This window comes from Apiospora hydei (assembly GCF_038363865.1).
Source record: "Apiospora hydei strain CBS 114990 chromosome Unknown utg000009l_segment0_segment0, whole genome shotgun sequence".
Taxonomy (NCBI): domain Eukaryota; kingdom Fungi; phylum Ascomycota; class Sordariomycetes; order Amphisphaeriales; family Apiosporaceae; genus Apiospora; species Apiospora hydei.
In genome coordinates, this window is record NW_027117368.1 from 3496899 (window position 1) to 3515493 (window position 18595).

The 18595-nt window shown below is 55.0% G+C and overlaps 9 protein-coding genes across 9 annotated transcripts; 4 read left to right on the forward strand and 5 right to left on the reverse strand.

Annotated features, from left to right (window-relative positions):
- Nucleotides 1–410: 410 nt before the first annotated feature.
- On the forward strand, nucleotides 411–2150 carry PG997_012851 (uncharacterized protein; the record flags this gene model as incomplete). Its single annotated transcript, XM_066817165.1, has 1 exon — nucleotides 411–2150. The coding sequence occupies one exon, from the start codon at nucleotides 411–413 to the stop codon at nucleotides 2148–2150; it is 1740 nt and encodes a 579-aa protein (XP_066662857.1).
- An 856-nt stretch (nucleotides 2151–3006) lies between these two features.
- On the reverse strand, nucleotides 3007–4438 carry PG997_012852 (uncharacterized protein; the record flags this gene model as incomplete). The annotated part of the gene is made up of 4 exons (XM_066817166.1): nucleotides 3007–3461; nucleotides 3521–3588; nucleotides 3648–3768; nucleotides 3997–4438. 4 exons carry the CDS (start codon nucleotides 4436–4438, stop codon nucleotides 3007–3009), a joined length of 1086 nt encoding a protein of 361 aa, XP_066662858.1.
- A 345-nt stretch (nucleotides 4439–4783) lies between these two features.
- On the reverse strand, nucleotides 4784–5299 carry PG997_012853 (uncharacterized protein; the record flags this gene model as incomplete). Its single annotated transcript, XM_066817167.1, has 1 exon — nucleotides 4784–5299. One exon carries the CDS (start codon nucleotides 5297–5299, stop codon nucleotides 4784–4786), a length of 516 nt encoding a protein of 171 aa, XP_066662859.1.
- A 438-nt stretch (nucleotides 5300–5737) lies between these two features.
- PG997_012854 (FAD binding domain-containing protein) lies at nucleotides 5738–7446 on the forward strand (the record flags this gene model as incomplete). The annotated part of the gene is made up of 4 exons (XM_066817168.1): nucleotides 5738–5851; nucleotides 6159–6308; nucleotides 6404–6873; nucleotides 6942–7446. Coding segments are annotated over 4 exons (1239 nt in total), but the record flags the coding sequence as incomplete, so codon positions are not given.
- Nucleotides 7447–7954: 508 nt separating this feature from the next.
- Nucleotides 7955–8986, forward strand: PG997_012855 (uncharacterized protein; the record flags this gene model as incomplete). The annotated part of the gene is made up of 1 exon (XM_066817169.1): nucleotides 7955–8986. The coding sequence occupies one exon, from the start codon at nucleotides 7955–7957 to the stop codon at nucleotides 8984–8986; it is 1032 nt and encodes a 343-aa protein (XP_066662861.1).
- Nucleotides 8987–9222: 236 nt separating this feature from the next.
- On the reverse strand, nucleotides 9223–9588 carry PG997_012856 (uncharacterized protein; the record flags this gene model as incomplete). The annotated part of the gene is made up of 1 exon (XM_066817170.1): nucleotides 9223–9588. One exon carries the CDS (start codon nucleotides 9586–9588, stop codon nucleotides 9223–9225), a length of 366 nt encoding a protein of 121 aa, XP_066662862.1.
- Nucleotides 9589–9797: 209 nt separating this feature from the next.
- Nucleotides 9798–10950, forward strand: PG997_012857 (uncharacterized protein; the record flags this gene model as incomplete). The annotated part of the gene is made up of 2 exons (XM_066817171.1): nucleotides 9798–9999; nucleotides 10250–10950. 2 exons carry the CDS (start codon nucleotides 9798–9800, stop codon nucleotides 10948–10950), a joined length of 903 nt encoding a protein of 300 aa, XP_066662863.1.
- A 216-nt stretch (nucleotides 10951–11166) lies between these two features.
- On the reverse strand, nucleotides 11167–12876 carry PG997_012858 (uncharacterized protein; the record flags this gene model as incomplete). The annotated part of the gene is made up of 1 exon (XM_066817172.1): nucleotides 11167–12876. The coding sequence occupies one exon, from the start codon at nucleotides 12874–12876 to the stop codon at nucleotides 11167–11169; it is 1710 nt and encodes a 569-aa protein (XP_066662864.1).
- Nucleotides 12877–14320: 1444 nt separating this feature from the next.
- On the reverse strand, nucleotides 14321–16114 carry PG997_012859 (uncharacterized protein; the record flags this gene model as incomplete). Its single annotated transcript, XM_066817173.1, has 3 exons — nucleotides 14321–14449; nucleotides 14561–15561; nucleotides 15907–16114. 3 exons carry the CDS (start codon nucleotides 16112–16114, stop codon nucleotides 14321–14323), a joined length of 1338 nt encoding a protein of 445 aa, XP_066662865.1.
- Between the last annotated feature and the right edge of the window lie 2481 nt (nucleotides 16115–18595).

Here is an 18595-nt window from a genome sequence, read left to right on the forward strand (position 1 = left end):
TGCGCGCAAGCGCTGCCGCCCAGGGACCATTACGACGCCTAATCACACGCTGTAAGCAGTGCAAGGTCCCCACCGCCGCAGCACGGCCATCGCCATCGCCATCGCGAGTCAAGATTTCGGGAAGCTGAGTTCCAGTGAGGAAAAAGTTGCATCTCATCCCAATTTGAGACTGCAAATCGACCTGCATTCCAATCTCCGGGCCTGTACCTTATCAGAAGCATCTGTACTCCGTACCTCAAGCTGCATAGACTTGCCCAGGTTGGGTATTGGTTCACAACTAGCCACACCTACCAGCCACAGTCGTCCCGCCTAAGCTTCCGTCATCTTTTAGAGCATTTCTACTCTTTCTTGCTCACTCACCACCGACCTATCTCGAGTCGGGATTGCAAACAGCTTCCAGCATTGAGAATATGGGCAAGGGAACCGACAAGCTGTACATCACCCATTCGGAATGGTCCTCCTCCGACGCGTTCTCGGCCAACACTGGTGCTCGCTCCAAAGCCACCGGCGCATCATTTAAACGTCTGCCCTTCAACTTTTGCGCCGCCAGCCTCCAACCTTTTCAGAATGCTGTTTGCACCACAGACGGCACCATTTTCGACATTGAAGTCATTTCAAAATGGCTCAAAGACCACGACACGAACCCCGTCGACGGAAAGCCCCTGGCTATGCGAGACCTAATCAAGCTCAACTTTGCGCGCAACGCCGACGTCGATTCGCGAGGCCAAGATGGGTCCGGCAGTGATGGAAAGGGTGATCTGATAGATCCAGTCACCTTCAAGGTCTTCACCGACAACACACGCATTGTCGCGATTCGGCACGGAGGCTACGCCAATGTGTTTGCTTGGGATACCGTCGAGAAGATGAACATCAAGTCCAAGATGTGGCGCGATCTGGTCGACGACAAGGAGTTCGGTCGATCCGACATCATTACCCTGCAGGATCCGCAAAACGCCGCGAGCCGAGACCTTAGCCAATTCAAGTTTCTCAAGGAAGGCGGGGAGGCGATCCTGACCAAGGAACAAGAAACGGAGCGAAAAGAAGGAAACGTCAACATCGATGCTCTCGGGCGTGTTGGGGACAAGGTCCTCCGGGCGAAGGAGGCAGTGGAGAAGGCGAGGCGCGAGCGCGAAGCTGGCGGCGACATCAACCATACCCATTCAAAAGCGCTGACGAAAAACTCCGACGGCAGCACTGCGATGCGCAAGTCGATGATTCAAGACAAGAAAACCGCATACAACGCGGCAGCATACACGACGGGCCGAGCGGCAGCCTCATTCACAAGCACAGGTCTCACTCCAGAGACGAGTGGCGAGCGCGCATTGCTAACCGACGAAGAGTATATGCTGAAGCCCAGGCGCGTCAAGATAAAGGGCTACGCGCGCATGGAGACCAACCTGGGCGACCTGAACCTGGAGCTCCATACCGAGTATGCGCCACGGGCCGTTTGGAACTTTACCCGTCTTGCGCAAAAGGGGTACTATCGCAACATGTCGTTCCACCGCAATATCCGGAACTTCATGATTCAAGGTGGAGATCCTTCAGGAACCGGACGTGGCGGCGAGTCCATCTGGGGCAAGAACTTTAAGGACGAATTCGAGTCTCCGTTGACCCACGACGCACGCGGTGTCATCAGCATGGCTAACAAGGGCAAAAACACAAACTCCTCACAATTCTTCATCACATATCGGCCGGTGAAGCACCTGGACAACAAGCACACCATCTTCGCCAAGGTTGTCGGCGGTATGGAAGTTCTTAAGAGAATGGAGGAGGTGCCCGGTGATGGGTCGGATCGACCGCTCAACAAGATCACCATCAAGGACATTATTGTCTACCTCGATCCCTTCGAGGAATTTCAGAAGCAAAAAGCAGATCGCGACCTGCAGGCGGAACGGAAAGCAGAAGTGGAACGCCGCGGCGGGACCGAAGATGACCGGACCACATGGACTGGCAAACGGATTCGCGGTAACGGAACTGCAGACTCAGGGAGTGGGGGTCCCGGCGTTGGGAAATACTTGCAAGCTGCGCGGAAGCAGCATCAGAATACGGGCGCAGACGAGCTTATCGAGGACGACGTCCCGGATACCTGGGAAGAGCCGGCACGGAAGAAGGCCAAGAGCGGCGGGTTCGGAAACTTTGATGCTTGGTAAATTCTACATACGAGCGATGTATATACAAGATTGGCATTGGGCGGCGTTCAGGGAATACCCGTAAAAGGGGGTTTAACGATATCAATACGAGATTTGCCATGATTTCGTACTCTTGGCTAGAACCTGCATATGTTTGTCTATTGTGTACCATCATCCGTGCCGCACTCTGACATCTAACGTTCTGAAGTAACAAAGCATGCGACTTCCCCTTTAGTCTCAGGATACATGCTGATTGGCCAACACTGCCTCTTCCATTCGCTCAGTTGATGATTCCATGTATCTGATTATGCCCAAAGCAGTACGAACTCAGCGGAGAGCTCCTGGAGGACCTCCTTTAGCCCCAAAGAGCTACACGAACGCAGGGTCCGTCGGTCACTCTCCACTTCTGTCAGCACCGGCATCAATCGGGATGCTCTTCAAGGGCACCTACAGAGGCACTTCTTACGGAACTATGGTAGTGTGCGACATTTCTTCCGTCACGCTGCTGAGCGAGGCGGATGAACTGAAAGGATAAGCTGGGCTCGCGTTGACCCAGCTCGAAGACAAGATGGGCGAAGCTTTTGCCATGCTCCGCACCATCCTCGGGCCATTTGGTCATGCAACTGACGTTTGAGGCACCCGGCGGTGCCGCCGTCCACCGTTTCTGGGTTCCACACTCGTTTTCCAATGAAAAAGAAGTTTGGCTTCCACGAGGCAAACAATGCAGTATCATGAAATTCAATTCAGCTTGGTCAAAGACATAAACCGACAAGATAGATCAGGTTCGGAGACCGCATTTGCTTCGTAGTTTTTAAAAATCGGGGTATCTATACAGAAGAATATTGGTTGGCATCTTGGAAACCGCAAGGCCACCTAACTAGGTAGGAGCCGACCGCGACAGCATCTCGATATCCGCGGTTCCTGGCGGTGGGCTTCCCACTATCATGTTGTCGTCGTACGTGACGGCCACCGTCCGGGTCCGCATGATGCCCGGGGCGTCGGCTTCTGCTGCTGCTTCTTCTTGTTGTTGTCGTTCCTGCTCTCGTTGTTTCTGCGCGTTCTTCTTGCTCTCGCTCTCGCTGAACGTGTCGCTGCTCTGGTGCTTGTCTTGTATCTTGCTACCGCCCCCTCCCCCGCCCGGGAACTTGCCGGCGTTGTCCGATGCGACGTAGGGACCCATCCCCGGGGGAGGACTGTCCCGTGGCAGGCCCGCTGGGTCCGGAAGAAGGTTCGCAGGATCGGGATGGAACACGCTACGATGGTGGCGTTGGGCTCGGCGATACCGACGATGTGGAAGACCCAGATGGAATGGAAGTCTGGTTTTGGGTGCGCCTGTTAGTCTCTATCTGGGGTCTAGACAGTTTGAAGAAGGAGAAGAGAGGGGGGCTTACATCTGGAGCTCTCGTAATCCAAGAGTCTAATGCCCTCGAATCCTTTTACCACTCCCGCGAGTCCTGCTCTGTAGTTGTGGGTCAGTTCGGTCATTTCGGAGTATGGTACAAGTTCTTGCAGACTTACATTACACCGACGCTCGTCGTGATCACGGCAGCAACCCACTTATCGTGTGACTTCAAAGTGACCTCCAACATACGAGTCAGGGGCAAGAAGGCCAATATGAAGTCGGAGCTGGCGGAGAGGACTGTATTGCTTCGTTAGCTCATGGCAAGAAGGGGGGTCGATAGAGGGGGTGGAAAAACCTACATGCTCCGACAACTTGCAGCATTATCCCGTTCGTCGGGTGTAAGCACGATGTTTCTATGCGGTTGGCTTGCGGGTCTGGAATACTCTGTTAGGCCTCTTCTCCTATGGGTAACATTATTGAGGGAGGGGGCATGCCATTTGGCATGGAAGGGAGAGAAACACATACGGTCACATATATTCAGCCACACCAGGAACAGATGCGCGATGTAGTACGAGTTGATGACGAGCAGAAGCGCGACGATGGTCCACCGCTGCCAGCCGGAGGGGAAGATGTGCAGCAGGGTGAGGGAGAAGGACAGCTTGGTCAGGGAGAGGGCGAACTTCTGGAGGTTGTCGCCGATGAGCATGAGCAGCAGGATGGTGGGCTCGGCGATGGTGGCCTTGGCGAAGCCGCGGCGGAGCATCTCGGCGAAGACGGCGCTCTGGGCGATGGTGAAGACCCAGCCGCCGACCAGGGCGTGGTCGTCCCACGAGAGCTGGTTGCGGGCCTGGCGGATGTAGACGCGGAAGCCGAGGAAGATGCCCGAGACGACGGCCATGGCCCAGACGACGAAGTTGCCGACCAGGGCCACGTCGCCGTCGCGCTCGGCGTTGAATGACGGAGCCATCGGGTTCTTCTTCTCCTGAGGATGGACCAGATGCTTAAACCCCGTAGTCACAGAAGGATATGAATACGAATATGAATGGAATATAACGAATGACTGATGGCTAGGTTGCTGGAGCCGAACGCCGTGGAATTCAAGGAATGAGACTTTTGACCATTCCACGCTCAGCGACAAAAAGATGGCAACGGATTGAATACATGACGACAAGTCCAAAAACTTCAGATGGCTCTCTACATGATCAGCGGAGGGGGGGGCGTTAGACGGACCCAGAAAGGAGTCGAGAACCAACAGGCCAAGGATCCAAGGATTCAATATTGAGACTGGTAATCTCGGACCGAGTCGTTGTTGTCAAGCAGCATCTCCCAACTCCCCAGTTCCGGCATGAATGCAAGGGGGCGCATCGTTCCTTATGAGATGTTCATTTCCACCGTCGCGGGCGACACGTTCTGCCTGTTTCTGCCTGCGTTTCCAATTAACAAAACTGGGCATGGAGGAGAGGGGGGGCTGGTGAAGCAGACGGTTCTGGACCCAGAGTTGCCAGCGATCTGGCGTGGCGTTCTTATTTGCGCTGCGAGGAGGTGGCTCGGCCAATCGAGGCCGTCGTCGCCCGCGGATGCGGCGGTACCTTATTTCGACGTGCCAATTCCCGACCGTGGGCGGTTGGGCTAGCCGGGGGATATTAGCAAGTCGACGATCCCTCTTAACCGGGCTACGCCCATGCATCCCATCTGGCCTCACGGACCACCGGCTCCAGTCGCCGTTGTGGCCCTTGTGGGCAGCCATCACGGACCCCAACTTGCCCCAACCCCAACGGGCCTGCATATCTGCATACGAAGGATGCATATATTGCTTCTGGCGTCGCATTATTGCTGCTGCCCGCCTTGCCGCCCTGCTTGCCGCCCTGTCGGATTGGCCAAAAACCGGATGCCGTCACTGTGCCGCCTCTGTGCCGCCTCTGTGCCGCCTTCCTGTTGCAACGTCCTGCCCGCCTTAAAAAGTTATGGCCCCCTCTCCCCCCTTGCATAGCTGTCCACCGCCCTTGCAGATTCCTCATCTTATCCATTTTTTGATCATCTCGTCTTCCTTTGGGAAATGATTCTCGCAGGGTACCTCGTCCAGAGCATGGTACTGCCACTGCTACACGTACTGCTCGACTCGTGTTTCGCCGCATCCAGTGCCAAACTTGTATCAACGGCTGCCAGTGCCGAGAACGTAAATCTCCTGATCACCCCCCTCCCTGCCTCCATTCACGTGATGCATCGAGCCACCCACTGACAGTGCCACTCGCTCGCGACCCCCAGTGTGAAGTTCTTATGGCTGCTGCCCGCCGCCGACCTGGAGGACATCGTCTTCCTTCCCACAGACCCGGCATATGACGCAAGTCTGACGTATTACTGGTCGGCGACCATCCGCGCCGTGAGACCGGCCTGCTTCGTGCAACCGCGGAATACGAAAGAAGTCGCGAGAGTCATCCAGGTTCTTTCCAAGACACCGGGATCCGATGATGTGGCTATACGCTCTGGCGGCCACTCTACCTGAGCATCCAAAAATGTGGCCGGTGGTGTGACGATTGATCTCAGCTTGCTCAATCAGGTGGCTTACTCAGAGGATACCGTGAGCACACACTATCCGAGCCTATACACTCCAGATCGTCGTACAATGTTGTTCCTACATTTTACTTGCTATTACTGCACAACAACATCCCTTGCTGACGAGACGTTAGAATATTGCCTCGATTGGGACCGGTGCCAAATGGGGCGCCGTTATGTTGGAAATCGAGAAATACAACCGGACAGCCACAGGGGGACGTGAAGGAGACGTTGGCGTCGGCGGGTTGCTTCTCGGAGGAGGCTTGTCCTTCCACACAAGGTATGTAGTTCGGACAGAAACCAAGAACTTGTAGATTCTGGCATCGACCACAACTTCTTGTTTTTGATGGCGGTTTCAGCCCATTGACACGAGCTACAGCGAACGTGGTATCGCGTCAAACGATGTCGTCAACTTCGAGGTCGTGCTCGCCAACGGTTCCGTCATAGACGCCAATGCAAGAACCCACCCGGGCTTATTCAAAGCACTAAAGGGGGCAGTAACAACTTTGGCATCGTCACCCGATTTGACATGCTCACGTTTGAAGCCACGCCCGGTGGCATCTATGGTGGGCTAAGTTCCATGAGTTACGACCAAAAGGAGACTATGCTGCGCGCTTTCGTCCGAATGATCGATATCAACGAAGCGAATCCTGCGGATACTGGGGTTCTCATCTTGGAATACAATAGCCCGGGCCCAGCTGCAATTATGATGGCCGTGGTAAATCTTGACGGCATGGAGAACTCGACGTCTTTCGAACCGTTGCAGAACGTTCCCGTAACGTCCAGGGACGTCAAGAGACGGACGTACGGAGAGTACATCACTGCTTTTCAGCAACCAGGAGGGTCCCGGTACGCAGGTTTTTCTCTCCCGTCCCCACGATTCCTACACTGAACATTATTGACATTTCCCCCTGCAGAAAGGTCTGGTTCTCCCTTTGCTTCAAGAATGATGTCGATATTGTCAACAAAGCCGCCTCGCTTTGGGAGGAGGCGACTTCCGAAGCCGAGAGCGCGCTACCCGGGGGAGGCTGGGGTCTTAATTCCGTCTTCCAGCCCCTGGCCAAGTTCTACGGCCAGATAGGTGGCAGCCAGAACGTCTTGGGCTTGGACGAAACTCTGGAGCACGATTCCATTATTTGGCTGGCTGATGCCACCATGTCCACCCCCGAACAAGAGGCTTACCTCCAAAGTGCCATGAGGAACCTCACGGATACACTGGAGGCATATACCGTCGAGAAGGGTGGATATACCCAGTGGCGGTATCTCAACTACGTTGATCCGTCGCAGAACCCCCTGGAATCCTATGGTAAGGATAAAGTCCGGCTGATGAAGGAAGTCGCAGATCAGTATGACCCGGATAGGTTCTTTCAGAAAAGAGTCTCTTCAGGGTTCAAAATTTCGAAGATTGACAATGATTGGTAAGCAGAATTGGACTAATACAAATTTCAAGTTAAACATGTGATTGAAACACAGTCATGTCTTCAACGGCATTAACGTTTATACCCTTTCAGTTACGAGGCTTCCCTGCGTGAGGTAAGTAATAAGCACTAATATTTCTTGCAGACGCAATAAGCATAGACTCTGGCAGCCCGCTAGGACATACTATGTCTCACCGATCACGCCCCTAATCGGGCAAGATAGATCTTGACCCACTCCGCCCCAGGGGCAGCCGAGGCCCGAGATCCTGGTCCCCACAATTTCCCTATCGCATGTAAGCTGCCCTGACCGACTGGCTGGTATTCTGCATGCATGTGCAGGGAAATTCCAGGTGTGAATCCTCTGGCATCCGTCTCATGGGATGGGACGCCAACCCAGATCTTCTAATTTCCCCGTAGTGATGACTGCACTATAAGAAGGTCTAGGCCACCCCATGCGACTCACGATCTCTCGGCTATCCATCCATCCCCCTTCTGCAAGCAGCAACATCGCCATGGCCTCCACCACCACCGAACAAACCGCCATCGAGGAGATCGGGCCCGGCCAGTTCCGCTCCGTCTACAACCCGGGCCGCATGGGCAACGCCAAACCTATCGCCTACGGCGGCTGCACCCTCGGCGTCGCCGTCCGCGCCGCCTACGCCGCCGCCGTGCCGCCCACCCACCGCCTCTACTCCCTCGTCGGCCACTACCTCGGCCCGGCCTCGACGACGGAGCCGCTCGTCTGCACCGTGCACGACACCCGCACCACCAAGTCCTTCGCCACGCGCCGCGTCGTCGTCCAGCAGGCCCAGCCCACCGCCACCACCACTAATGGAGAGCAGACGCAGATGCGGACGTGCATGGAGCTGATCGCCGACTTCCACGCCGAAGGGCCCGCGGCGCCGGGTATGACCTACTCGACAACGCCATCGCGCGCCTACGCGGGGCCGGGTGCGCAGTCAGAGATCCCCGCTGTCCTCACAACCGTCCTCTCCGCCGCCGAGGAGGCCGTCGTCGCCCGCAGCCGCGACGTCTTCGGCCTCAACGAGCGCTTCCTCGAGACGCGCCCCTGCCGCGAGGGCGTCGCGGCCCAGAACCTGAACGGGATCCTAAAGGCGCGGCCGACGACGCAAGACGCGCTCCCCTTGGCCGACCGGACATCGGCCGAGTGGGTGCGCAACAAGACGCCCCTCGAGTCGCCGGCCGACCACGCCGCGGCCCTCGCGTTCTGCTTGGATGGCGGGCTGTCGTTCGTGCCGCTGACGCACGACCACGGCTGGCTTACCGACGTGGCCGCGTGCTCGTCGCTCGACTTCGCGCTGCGGGTCATGGCGCCCCGGCCCGACTTCAACCGCTGGCACCTGCGGGAGCGCAGGACCATTGTTGGCGGCGCGGGGCGCACGTATTCTGAGGGCCGGATGTGGGACGAAGAGGGGAATTTGGTGGCGGTCATGTCGCAGCAGTCCATCATGCGGGCGAAGCGGGGGAAACGGAGGGAACGGAGAAGGCGTCGCGGTTGTGAAACCACTCCTAATATGCCCTAGGTAGTCGAGGACACCCTGTCGTACCATCCGGGTTTAGCCCCCCTTTTTTGGATTAGGTATCGCGTAAACCCGTATAATACCCCTATTGATTGCAGCTAAATATATACTTGTATAAGACTAACATGGTGCACATGTAATAGTTATAAGCATTCGTATTCTATGTTCTCTAAACTGCGCGGAACGTGTGCGACGTTAGGCCTAATAGAGCAACCGCCCTCCCCTCCTGCTCCATCACATCACACGACGTAGAACCACAAGTAAGCGAATTCGCAGCCGGGGGCCATGGCCACGTCGTATCGGGTGGCGGACCAGCCCGCGGACTGGTTCTGGCAGGCGTTGGTGAAGGCGAAGCTGAAGGTCGGCGAATAGATCCACATCCGCCCCGTGGCGCCCGACACGGGCTGGCCGCGCCCGTCGAAAATGGGGCAGCCGCTCAGTGCGGCTTGAAGGACCGCATCCGAGGGGCTTGCTTGGGCGGCCGGCTGCTGGCTGATGGTGAAAGGACCTGGGCCGGGACTAGAAGGATTGCCGCGGCCCATGACGTAAAGGGGTTGCCAGACGTGTGGTCTGCATGCCCTGTCAGTTACTTCGGAGCTGATCATGTGTCCCCGGATATCGTCATGAGAGAGGGAGGGGTGAACAAACACTCTTACCAATGGTCGAGCTGGTAGCCGTGTCCACAGTGAATACCTGGGCATACCTTGCCTGGGGGGTGAAGGCATGCATCGCCTGCAAAGAGGTTTCCGGGCCGTGTGCCAGCCAAAGCGGTGCCTATGTGAGTTGGACACCGAGGAGTGATGGAACACTCGACATGCTCATGTGCGGAGGTTTCTTCGACTCGCGCCCCCTCACCGACGCCTCGCAAATGGGATTGGGAAAAGACGAGCTGATGTACAGCCGCGAGCACATCTTGCTGCACGAGCTGATGCACTTGTACAACAACGGCTACTACACCGGCTACGACTACAAGGGAAAGTATGATCCCCTCAACGACATCCAAAGTACCTCTCGCAGTAAGTAACGAGAAACCCGAACTGGCTTCTGGGGCTTGCTGACGAAGGGGCGTCTGTCTCTGTCTCTACAGTTGTCGATTTTAAGGAGCACCAAATGGGGGAACCCAGCCTGGGATTTCAAAATATACGGGCCAGTTACACCTGTATGTCATGTTCATCATTACCCCCTTTTTTCTTCATTTTTCTTTCCTTTTCTTTTTCTTTTCTTTTTGTAAGAAATGCAACAGACTGCTTACATTCTTTCGCGCAGCCAAGTGGGCGAACAGCAAGAGCCCAAGCCCAGAGTTCGCCACCCTGGCCAACGCCGACAACTACGCCTGGCTCGGGACGGCCAAATACCTGCAGAAGTTCCAGAGCACCACCAGCCGGACCCGCGACGGGCCGTCGCCCGGCCCGGACGTCGGCACCAGCCTCAACTACCTGGGCTTTGGCGACACCGACGAGGTCGCCAACACGCCCGACGACGCCTGCCGCGCCCTCGGGCAGCCCGCCACCGAGGACTGCTACCTCGTCGCCCCGGCCAACGACACGAGCCCCGTGCTCCTGCAGCAAATGGCCTGCACCACGGCCCCGGGCGGCGGCGGCGGCGGCGGCAGCAACACCAACACGCGCCGCTGGTGCGACCTCTACACGTCCTACAGCTGCCAGGTCTCCATCGCCTGTGATCTGGCCGCCGGCCCGACCCCGCAGCTCACCAACGCCGACGTCGCCCGCCTGTTCTACGCCAACCTCCGCGACCCGACCCAGGCCACGTGCAACCCCGTCGCCGCGGCCCAGACTGCCGCCCCGCCGCCCGACTGCGCCGGCTTCCCGGCCAATTGCCCCTACGGCGGCAGCTGCGGCTTCCCGGGCGACGGCCGCGGATGTCCCTCGGGCGACTGCGCCTTCCCCAACCGCCCGGCAGCAGCAACACCTGCCCGGGCACGCCCTATACGTTTGCGATCAAGCTGACGGGCGCGAGCCCTTTCAGCTAAGTAGGCAATATGGAAAGCAATCGATCATGCCTCTCTTGTCTCCATAGATGGGAGGATTATTAGTTAAAACATAACTTTGATCAACATGGTGTACGTCATAGAAAACCATATGAATTTAGTATCTAGAATGGTCCAACCATATCGTACGTGAACATCTTGATTCGTTTTGGCCAGGACGGTGCCATACACCCCTCTACATGATGCTACCCGTATCATCGTGTTTATCATGCTTGTGCGATAGCCGTCCATTGACGCTAACGTCCTTGTCCCGGTCCCGGTCCCGGTCCCGGTCCACCGCCTCCTCCACCGTGATCGTAGTCACGACGTCCATCTGGATGCCGTTGTCGTCGAGATGCAGGTACTCCCGGCTGGGGCCCTGCGGGGCGGAATCGCTGTTGCGCATCCGTGTCTCGCCGCCCATGCGCCACCACCACCACGAACCATCGTTGTTATCGCTGCCGTGGCGGTGGCCGCCCATGCCTCTACCCCTGCCCGCCATGGCGACGGCCTTTTTGCTCATGGGCCCCGAGATCCAGACCATATTGCCGAACTTGCGCCACTCGGGCGTCTGGATGAAGGCGAAAGTCTCTAGCCCGGCGTGGCGGATGTCTTCGGGCGTGCTCACGAACATGGTGGTGAGCCAGAGAATGGTGTTCCAGAACCCGTTGCTCGACACCATGAGGGCGGCTACGTAGTAGTACGCGGGGCTCATAGTCTCATCCTGGCCGTTGTCGCGTTTGCCGTCGTTCATGCTCTGCTTAAGCCGGATAACGGCCAGGGGGATCGTGCAGGCGATGTACACGAACGGGTACACGAAGAAGGCCGGGTGGTAGCCCGAGGGAAGGTTCGCGGCGCCACGCGTCAAGGCGACTTGGCCGACGGGGGCTTGTTGGCGGCGGCAAGGCTTTTGGCGCCAGATTTTCCAAAATATCAGCGCGTAGAGGAAGCAAGTATACGGAATCGAGAACAGCACCCACGCCCAACAGGACCAAAGGCGCTCCTGAGTGTATTTGGGGTTAATCCAGCACTGTATACTTCCTGAATTAGCCGTGTCTAATGCCATCGAGAAAACGTCTTGGAAAGGGGGACGAAAAGAGAGGACCACAAATGGAACTGCACATACCCAGGCGTTAGCTCTGACGTACCAACCCCCAAACTCCTCTCCGTTATTTCCTGAAACGATGCCACCTGTTACGAGACCTATGGTCAAGAGCCATCCAACTAGGTTGGTGATGATAATTGTTTTGTTCCGTGCTCGGAATCCCCAAACGATAGCCAGGTAGTTGCTGGTGGCCATGCTCATATAGGCGATACTGCTGTACAGAATGCCCATGCTGTTGAGCCAACCCTGTAGGGCACAAGTTGGCGTTCTGACAAAGATGCCGTCGCGGAGCACCCAGACGAGATTCAGCGAAAAGCCGAGGGTGGTGTAGCATTCGGCCCCGAGGATGCCGATGATGAGGAACGGAAACGGGTTTCGGATCGGCTCTCTTGCTGATGGTGCTCGATCTGCATCTTGCGTTTGGTTGTTGATGCTGTTGTCATGGTTGTTGCCGCTCCGAGTTGAGTGGCTGCGGGATACGGGATCATCATCGTGGCCGCCGCCGTCCAACTGTCTCTGGGCCGGGGTACTGAGCGACAAGTCCAGGGAAATCTCCGATCGAGTCTCGCCCGGACTCTGGTGCTGCTGACGACGCCGCTGCCGTTGTCGCCGCCTCCGTCTGCAGCAGCCGGAGTCGATTATGAGTTTGAAAAGCAAATAGAAGAAAAAAACTGCGGTCGTAACGAAAGATACTATTGACACCACAGCCACTGCGATCAGACCTTGCCGAAGGCCACCCAGTGGATGCAGAGTATCGTTTTCCCAGTACAGGGTGCCGTTACCCCTCTTTATTGTGTCCATCCTGATGGTTGGCTGTGTAGATGCCGTGAGCGTTGCAAAACATCCATTTCACAGCGTGGCCACCAGATCCAAAAAAGAGAAAAAGAATTATTGCCTTGGTTTGCTTTCTGGGAGCTGTGAATGGATTAGGGTCATGTCCAATAAGTACTTGACTGTCCAAGAAAAGCAAGATAAGAAGCCAAAACGCTGACCGCAGTCATATTCAATTCTTCAGGCCGTGACCACGAGGACCCTACAGACTAGTAACGACCCGAGCCTGGTCCTTTCTTCTTTCCTCTTCATGTTGCAAGTAGGCAAGGGATTATTCACACCTGCCTACAAATGATTGTTTGTTCCGCATGCCATCGAATTGTCGGCGGAAGCGACACCTGTAAAATTTCCCAGCATGGCCATAGAAGAAACTCGGTGCGTGCTTTCCAGTTTGCTTGCCGACCGACTTCGGATGCCGGACGCTTCTTAAAAAGATAACTCGCTCTCGTTGGCCGTAGTTTGAGCCAGAGCGTCGGATGCGGGACGCCGTACAAAACTTAGCTCTCCCGGGCTTGATTACTCTTCTGGGATCGCTTAGGTCTCCCCTTGCTTTGCGTGTCATTTCTTATTCATCTTTCGGCAACACAAGAACTCCACAGGATGTTCCAGGCCCGATGCATCCGGCAATATGTCAAGCTTTGACGAAGTACGTTGCCTTTACTACGGTTTGCTATCTATATGTGTAATACCAAAAGCTACTCAGTCCGGTACATTAAGTGGCAGATTAGGCCTGAGGAAGAAAAGGACAATTCGCATCTGCTTTGGAAACACCGGCTGACCGTGACTTTTCAACAGGGCGAGATGTTGACCAGAAGCTTGATGATGGAACACGTTTCAGGTCGGGCAGGAGAACTCGGGCAATAATTAGACGCGTTGAAGGACACGTCTTTATCATATCTTATTCAGCAACCCCTGGATTCTAAATGGTCATTGGTAGATTGCTTGTGTGGCTGAAATGCAAGGAATAATACTTTGTTTGTCCTCCGATACTCCGCACCATCCTTCCACGCATCGCTTGTTTCCCGCCGGATCGGGTCCTGTCTTATATAAGCCCAACTAGGGATTATGCACAACATGAATCCCGCCTCGTTGGTACATGACCGACTCATAAGCGACCTCTACGGTCTCTACATATGGTATTTCACCCAATGGAAGCCGACCGGGGACTTGACCTCGGCGACATAGATGAAGTTTGTTGTCTGGGGCTGAACCAAGAAAGGGATGATGGCCGCAGTTGGCTTTATGGCTACAAGTTGTCCTACCACACAACTTTCTCAACGGAATTAGGGCCGAAGGCGAAAGGTAAACGGAGATAGGAAGAAGACGCAGTAGGTTATCGGCCCATTCAAGTGCCGCCTTGGCCATCGGGAGATTGGTGACCAGGAGGTATTATTAGACTTAGCTCTGTTGTTCATCAGGTCGCGAGCCCCTTACGCTCCGAAACAAGCACCCACATATCCTTGTGCGCCAAGATCCCGCCGTAGCTGCCTTCCGTCCACGGTTGGTCCGGCCGCGCAAGGGACCAGTCGAAGTTTCGCATCATCTACGCGATCCGGTTAGCCACACTTGACAACTCAAAGCACATGCCTCACCTCTGTCTGCTCGGAGGCGTGGAAAGGGGGAAGTATAGGGATTTTCGAGGACGGACACTCACCTCGAATATTGTCTTCCCGATCTCCATGGAGGCAATGAACTTGCCCAGGCACTGATACCTGCCATGGCCGAACCCGAGCTCGTGCACCCGGTTCATATCCGCCAGCCTCTCCTCGTCCTTCTCCAGGAGCCAGCGCTCCGGCCGGAAGCTCGCGGCGTCCTCGCCGAAGATGCGCCGGTTGAGGCGGTGTGTCCACACGGCGTAGGAGATGTTGGTGCCGCCGGGGATGAAGATCGACCGGCCATCGATGACGACGGTGTCACCGCCGTCCGGGACGCGCTTCGGGGACGCGTTCGTTACCGGCGCGTGGATCCGCATCGACTCCTTAATGACGGCTTGCAAATACGGTAGCTTGCGCGCGTCCGCGTCGGAGATGACTCTGCCGTCATCTGTCGAGCTCACGCGGTTGCTGGCATCGTCGATCTCGCACTGCAGTTTTTCGTAGACCCGCGGGTGCGTCATCAGATACAACAGGGTAGTGGCGATGGACGATGCCGTGGTGTCGGCCCCGGCCACCATCTGCAGCGTCGTCTCGGACAGGATCTGGTCCTCGCTGAGGCCGTGCCGGAAGAAAGAGGCGATCATGTCGGACCGCTTTTCGTGGGCGGCATCGCGCTGCAGGCGCTCGTGGATGATGTCGCGCGCGTTGTACAGCAGCCGGCCGAAGCCCGTGGCGTCCTTCACCGACACGCCTACGTAGGGGGCGATCAGGGGCTGGTGGAGGATGCGGTACAGCCCCGTGGCTAGCATGAAGTTGAAGAACCACATGCCCTCTTCGGACGAGTGAGCGATGCCGTCGACATCTCTGTCCCCCTTGAGGTTGCCAAAGGGTTTGCCCCAGCTAATGTCACTGATGACATCGAGGGACAGGTACTGAACCTTCTTGGCAAAGTCCACGGGCTTCGCCATAGTGTCAGTGGAGATGTACGAGGAGCGGAATAGCTGGACAAATTCTGCAACGTGGACATCAATCGACTCTTCGAGCCCAACATTCTCTTTTCCTGAATACTATTACCATAGGCGGTTCGAATGTCGTCAGCAAAGTCATTCTCGATTTAGGGACTGAACACCACACTTACCCCGGACGCCATCCGATGTCTCAGATCTACATGCTTCGCCTCGTCCATTTCACTGAACACATGGTCCACATCTCCTCTGTGCCGCGTGGTTCGGTAGAACCAGTCGGTCCTGCTGTAGGGGAACGGACGGCATTCATACGCAGGATGAGCTCCGGGGAAGCCGTTACCAAGTCATTTGGCCCTATCCGAGCAATGGGGCCTGTATTTAAAGGATAAATCAGCCCTCTATCCAGTTACGGTGTAACGGAATATATTATGCAAACTCACCATACTTCCTGCATGCCTCGTCATATTTCAAGTGTGACTTCAAGCTCAAGATGGCCCAGGAATGCCACAAGTCGGACCATCCAGTGCTCCAAGGGCCCTGGAAGGACCTGAGTCGATAATATGCCCGGGTCTTTTGGAGAAGATAGGCTGCTAATGCAGCCAAGGCAATGAACCAGCGAAAGTCGTAAAGATCCGCAGCGATCCCCATGGTGGTAGGGTACTATCCTGGTGATGTATCAATATATCTTGCGACTCAAGAAAGCCTGCAACGGACTTCTTCAGGGGAGAGAAAAGTAAGTTGGAGGCGAGAAGTCTTGATAAATAATGATGCGGGAGCAAACCTTACAACCTTACGACATATGTAGCTTACTCATGCCCGAACCGTATAGCATGCAGCCAAGTGATGAAGTGGAGGAGTGCTACTGTACGATACAACCTTGAATAGCTACATGCCGTCATATTACTGCCGATGAACAGGCCAGAACACCAACAACAGATGCGGGGTGCATCTACTCCCGCGTCGTCCCCATTCTATTTACCCAATGCCAGATCTTCTCCCTCGGTATTTGGAGCAGCTAAGGCAGATCAGCATGGGTTGTCCCGCACACCATGGAAACATAGGACGGGAGTTGATGTCCCCTGTAAAACAGATTTATCCACACAGTCGGTAGCACAACAGTCCTCATTGCAGTTTGCGACGGATCACGTCTCGTTGACTCTGTCCGTGTTATATAGTATTAGGGGAGAAGGTATGTGACCAGTCATTCGACTTCATCCTAGAGGAATGAAGTGTCTATCTCTGCAATTAGTTTGTCCCAGTAAAAACTACACACTGAATTGTCTTGTTTAGACCTTGGGTAAGGTCGTACCGAAACGACGAGAGGTCAGCGCCATTTTGATATAGGGGTTTTTGGATCAAGACCGCCACTCTTTACTCTGGTCATGCGAAGGTACTGGAAAGTTCAGCTCGACCACGATTCACCAGTGGCGAAAGTGTCGTCAGTGTTAAGGGCCATCTCTTTAAGAGGAAGCAATTTTAGTGAGGTTCGGGTAACGTAAGGCAACAGGCTAAGGTTGCACATGTTGAATCAGAGATTCCAAAGTAACATGTTTCTGGCTGGTCTAGATTATCTCACGCTAGTCTGGGGGTTTTATAAGCTTTTGAGCCTTTGAAGGCTGTCAAGTGTTTCGGTAATCTCGAAATTGTTCAGACTATTGCCTGTTCGGGCAGCAGTGTCTTCTACACATGAAATTGCTATATGTTGATCTGCTCGGATCCCTGAGACTAATTTATAAGTTGATAAGTCGGTGGAAGGAAGGATATATTCAAATGCCGTACGTAGTATATTCTTTCTCGGTTTACGAACATACATCGACCCCTTTTGCCCCCTTTTCTTACCCCTATGCAACACACACATGCGAAGACGTTGTTGAAGCAGTAGAGGCAGTGTACTCCTCGAGAACATACGCGGAACCTGGGATCTAGTAGCATATGAGCCTTTTGTTAACCCTTAAGGAACCAGGCCCAGTGTGATGATTAGTTCAATTGCTGGGTTTGAATACACCAGCCAGCCAGCCAGAAAACGCACCGCTATCCCTCAGCCTGAGCATGATATCTCGCAACTCATCACATCACGGTGAGGTCAACAGGTTTTCACGGTCGATATTTCTCGTTCAAAGGGAAAATTGCAGGCCTTAATACAGGTTCTTACATTCACCTCATCATAGCAGGTACTCTTTTCTAACGGGACCGTGTCGGTGATAATCCCCACATGGATGGTCAAGGGTACGCTGATGGCGAGTCTAGCGTGAAGGCAGAAATCAACAGAATATTCAAGCTCAGGGCGGATGCCCCAGTCATGTTGCAAATCGGGAACCTGAATTTGCAGTAGTGGACGACGATGGCGGCCATATACAACCCAGGGAACGGGGCTAATACCAGGGGCTCAAAATCATAGCCAATGACGTATAACTGAAGCAAAAAATGTCTCAAGTGTCTCGCTCGATGAGTAGAATACTCCCGTTGTATATGTGCTAATAGACGAGGAGATCTATATCAAACCATGGGATCGATGATTGCAGCTTGCGGAAGGCTCATCATCTCCTGCGGGCTATTACCGGTGAATTATGTAGAGACCCATTATAATAATACGCTATGTTGCATTATGTTGCATTATTTGCATTATTTCGAACCCTACCCACAGCAAGTCCACTGAGAAGCGCCCCAGACCTCCCTACGAGATCCATCAAGCCTCCAGATGGACAGTGAATGAAGCCCAGGACTCGATTTATTAGGATCTCAATCGCACCGTGCCTGGGTGACCACACGCAACCCACCCCTCTATAGCCCAGAGACGCAAAGAATATGTCCTCTTTATAGGCCTTGCTGGTGTCTGATGCGACAGCCATTGCCGCTGGATAGTAGTGCAATAAGCCCGCGGTACTGTTGGATGTTGTTAATACTTTCGCGCCGCTTCTGCCGTCGTAGGGCGGCATCAGTGAGCCCAGTGTCCTCCAATGAGGGTATGAAGACACGAAGAAGTGATCCTCGGTGATAGAATCCGGCGGTTTCTCGCTTGTCTTGGGTACAAGATAATCTATCGTCGTGTTATCCTCACCCCGTCTCCCATCGCTATAAATGAACGCGAACCGCGTTCATGCCGCTCTTTACAAATGTTTACCTCTTCTC